At 51.8% G+C, this 2,814-nt stretch overlaps 1 protein-coding gene across 1 annotated transcript; it reads left to right on the forward strand.

Moving 5' to 3' along the window:
• Positions 1–1,365: 1,365 nt before the first annotated feature.
• Positions 1,366–2,345, forward strand: LOC103640891 (photosystem I reaction center subunit N, chloroplastic-like). Its single transcript, NM_001165574.2, has 3 exons — positions 1,366–1,702; positions 1,821–1,946; positions 2,101–2,345. Exons 1-3 carry the CDS (start codon positions 1,481–1,483, stop codon positions 2,188–2,190), a joined length of 438 nt encoding a protein of 145 aa, NP_001159046.2. The 5' UTR covers positions 1,366–1,480; the 3' UTR covers positions 2,191–2,345.
• Positions 2,346–2,814: the final 469 nt, after the last annotated feature.

Consider the following 2,814-nt stretch of genomic DNA (forward strand, 5'->3'; position numbering starts at 1 on the left):
CCCGGTGCAGCACCTTAGGGTCGTGGACGAAGGCCATGGTGTTGCAAAGCTGGTACATCAAGATCTGTGGACACAAACGTGGATTAGACATTCACACAAACACCTGGCATGCAGGGCGTTGGGATGGAGGAGGAAGGGCAGGAAACCGCGTCGACCTTCATTGTGGCCGTGTGGATCTTCTCGTGGTTGCTTCGTTGCCCTCGGATGAACTTCTGGCGGCGCTCTGGTGTGTACTCCCTAGCAGTGGATGAGGCAGAGCTGGAGAGCGTGAGGCGGAGGTTACCTGGGCTTGGAGGTTGAGGGGGGAGCGGGCGAGCGGCGACTGGGTGCGGTGGGGGAGGAGGTGGAGTCCGTACTGCCGAGCCCGAGCCAGGAGGCCAAGGCCGAGGCCGGCTTGACCGTCTTCTTCTCCGGCTCCTCCGCGGGGGACGACGGGGCAGGCGTAGGGCGCGCGCTCGACGAGGCGATCCTTGCGCTTGGGGACGGTTGTGCTGCGCATGAAGATGAGGGTTGGGTGACGGCAGCCGATGGGGGAGGAGTTGGAGGAGCTGGAGGCCGCCATTGGGGAGGTGGAGTCCGACGGTGCGGTGGGGGAGGAGATGGAGTCCAATGGTGGGGTGGAGGAGAGGGAGGGGAGGCCGCCGGAGTTGAGCACAGTGGAGGAAGCTGCGCGAGCCCGTGGCTGCAACCGCCGGCGGTGATTAGGTCAAATGCGAGAACGCGGTCGGCCATGGGCTGCACGCTAGGATGGTGGGCTGCACGATGGGACGATGGGCCTTAGGCCCACACGAAAATCATTGGACCGCCCGAACCGCTGCCACAGGCGCGCTGGTATGCTATCTATTTTATTAGTGCCACATCGTCCATTGAGAGTGACGGAACATGGCTTATAAGCGCAGTTGTGTATTGTGTGTTGCTCACTAAGAGAGATGGAACTGGATGTGGCTCAAAAACTTGTGTATGTACTGTTTATTTTGTTACTCAGGACTGCATGGTGCGTATGGCCGGTGGGGCCCACATGTAGCGGCTGTTGGAGGCAGAACAACAGTTGGCAGAACGCGTCGGAGGCAGAACACGTCAGAGGCAGACTACTATTGCAGTCTTAATAAGTAGTAGAGAAATAGAAGTGAAATGGAGTTAGAGCATCTGAAAGCCAGAGGCTTCCATGCAGGCCACCTAAGCAATACCTTCCTCTATATTTGCATGCCCAAGAGTCACCTGCACGTGTCACACGGACCCATCGCCATTTGGATAATGGGTGCCACGTGTGAAAAAGCCCAGCCAATGGGATGGAAGCAGAGCCTCACGCCCTATCCATACGACAACCACAACCCCCCTCCCGCCTCAGTTTCCTCCACCGGACACCTGCTGCCACCCACACGATCAAAAACAAAACCAAGCTCCAAGCACCCATAGCCACACACCACACCAGGTCAAAGCAAGGAGCTCGATCGAGAGCAACAAGCCAACAACGGCCATCATGAACTCCAGCTTCATCGGGCTCAAGCCCGCTGCGGCAGCAGCCCAGGCCAACACCGCGGCTGCCTCGTCGCCGATGAAGCAGCAGGTGCAGGTCGCGCCCGAGGGCCGCCGCGCCGCGCTGCTCGGCCTGGCGGCCGTCTTGGCTGTCACTGCCACCACGGCCGGATCAGCCAAGGCTGGGGTCTTCGACGAGTACCTCGAGAAGAGCAAGGCTAACAAGGTCGATCTTTTTTTTTTGTGTGTGTGGCTATATATTTATCCGAGTTGTTGCTTGTTTCAGTGGAAATGAAAATTAAACCATACAAGATTTTGATTTGTTTTTTTTTTGGTGCGGCCAGGAGCTTAACGACAAGAAGAGGATGGCCACCAGCGCTGCCAACTTTGCGCGCGCCTACACAGTCGAGTTCGGCAGCTGCCAGTTCCCCTACAACTTCACTGGGTGCCAGGACCTCGCCAAGCAGAAGGTAGTTCGGTCTCATGATAATTTTTTTCCCTGAAAAATTTAGACAAGAATAATAGCTCATTTTGTTAGATTTCATTTCTGAACCACTTAACATAGAAGTTAGATAAAAACATATTGTGAATTGTCTATTCAATAAGAAATATCTGGAATTGCAGAAAGTACCCTTCCTCAGCGACGACCTCGAGATCGAGTGCGAGGGGAAGGAGAAGTTCAAGTGCGGCTCCAACGTTTTCTGGAAGTGGTGAAGCAGCGTGCGTCTGATATGATGGAGGAGACCTGGTGTACATGTACGTGTGTATCTAGATGCATGTGCCCAGACTGCAGGAAACATGATATCAAATTTGACTGTCATTCTGTCAACCAAGGTTCACCGAACCGGTTCCTTACAAAAACCGGTCAAGACAGATATCAGATTAATCACGATAAATCGATAAAAACAGGTAGAAACCAGCCAAATTCACATCCAAACCAATTTTTAAATTGAAATGACTCGTAACTGATTAATCGTCTGATAAGACCGTTAAATCGGTCATTGAATCGATAAATCGGAATAGATCGGTAGAAACCGGTAGAAAACCGACCAAATTCACATCAAACCAATTTTTTGAACTGAAACAGTGCAAAACTGATTAATCAGCCGATAAGATCGATAAGTCGGCCATTGAATTGATAAATCAGTAGCAGGTGTGAAGAAATCGAATCACTTGTCATCTGACAAATAAAGTATAGTGAGGTCACAAAGTTTAAACAAAAGGTGGTTCAAACCCAAATGTTATCACAAGTTAAAATATTTGAAGTTAAAAGGAAGAAAATCCTCAAAACCTAGCTACTAGAGACCACAGGTTTATCTCTACTTGAGGCTGATTAAT

The sequence above is a fragment of the Zea mays genome, chromosome 10 (assembly GCF_902167145.1).
Source record: "Zea mays cultivar B73 chromosome 10, Zm-B73-REFERENCE-NAM-5.0, whole genome shotgun sequence".
NCBI classification, from domain to species: Eukaryota; Viridiplantae; Streptophyta; class Magnoliopsida; order Poales; family Poaceae; genus Zea; species Zea mays.

What these genes read in the sequence shown, in the direction of transcription:
- LOC103640891 (NM_001165574.2), top strand. Translation starts at nt 1,481, where the DNA reads ATGAACTCCAGCTTCATCGGGCTCAAGCCCGCTGCGGCAGCAGCCCAG. An exon ending in AGAAGAGCAAGGCTAACAAG is followed by an intron (nt 1,703 to 1,820) that starts GTCGATCTTTTT and finishes TGGTGCGGCCAG; the next exon opens with GAGCTTAACGACAAGAAGAG. An exon ending in AGGACCTCGCCAAGCAGAAG is followed by an intron (nt 1,947 to 2,100) that starts GTAGTTCGGTCT and finishes CTGGAATTGCAG; the next exon opens with AAAGTACCCTTCCTCAGCGA.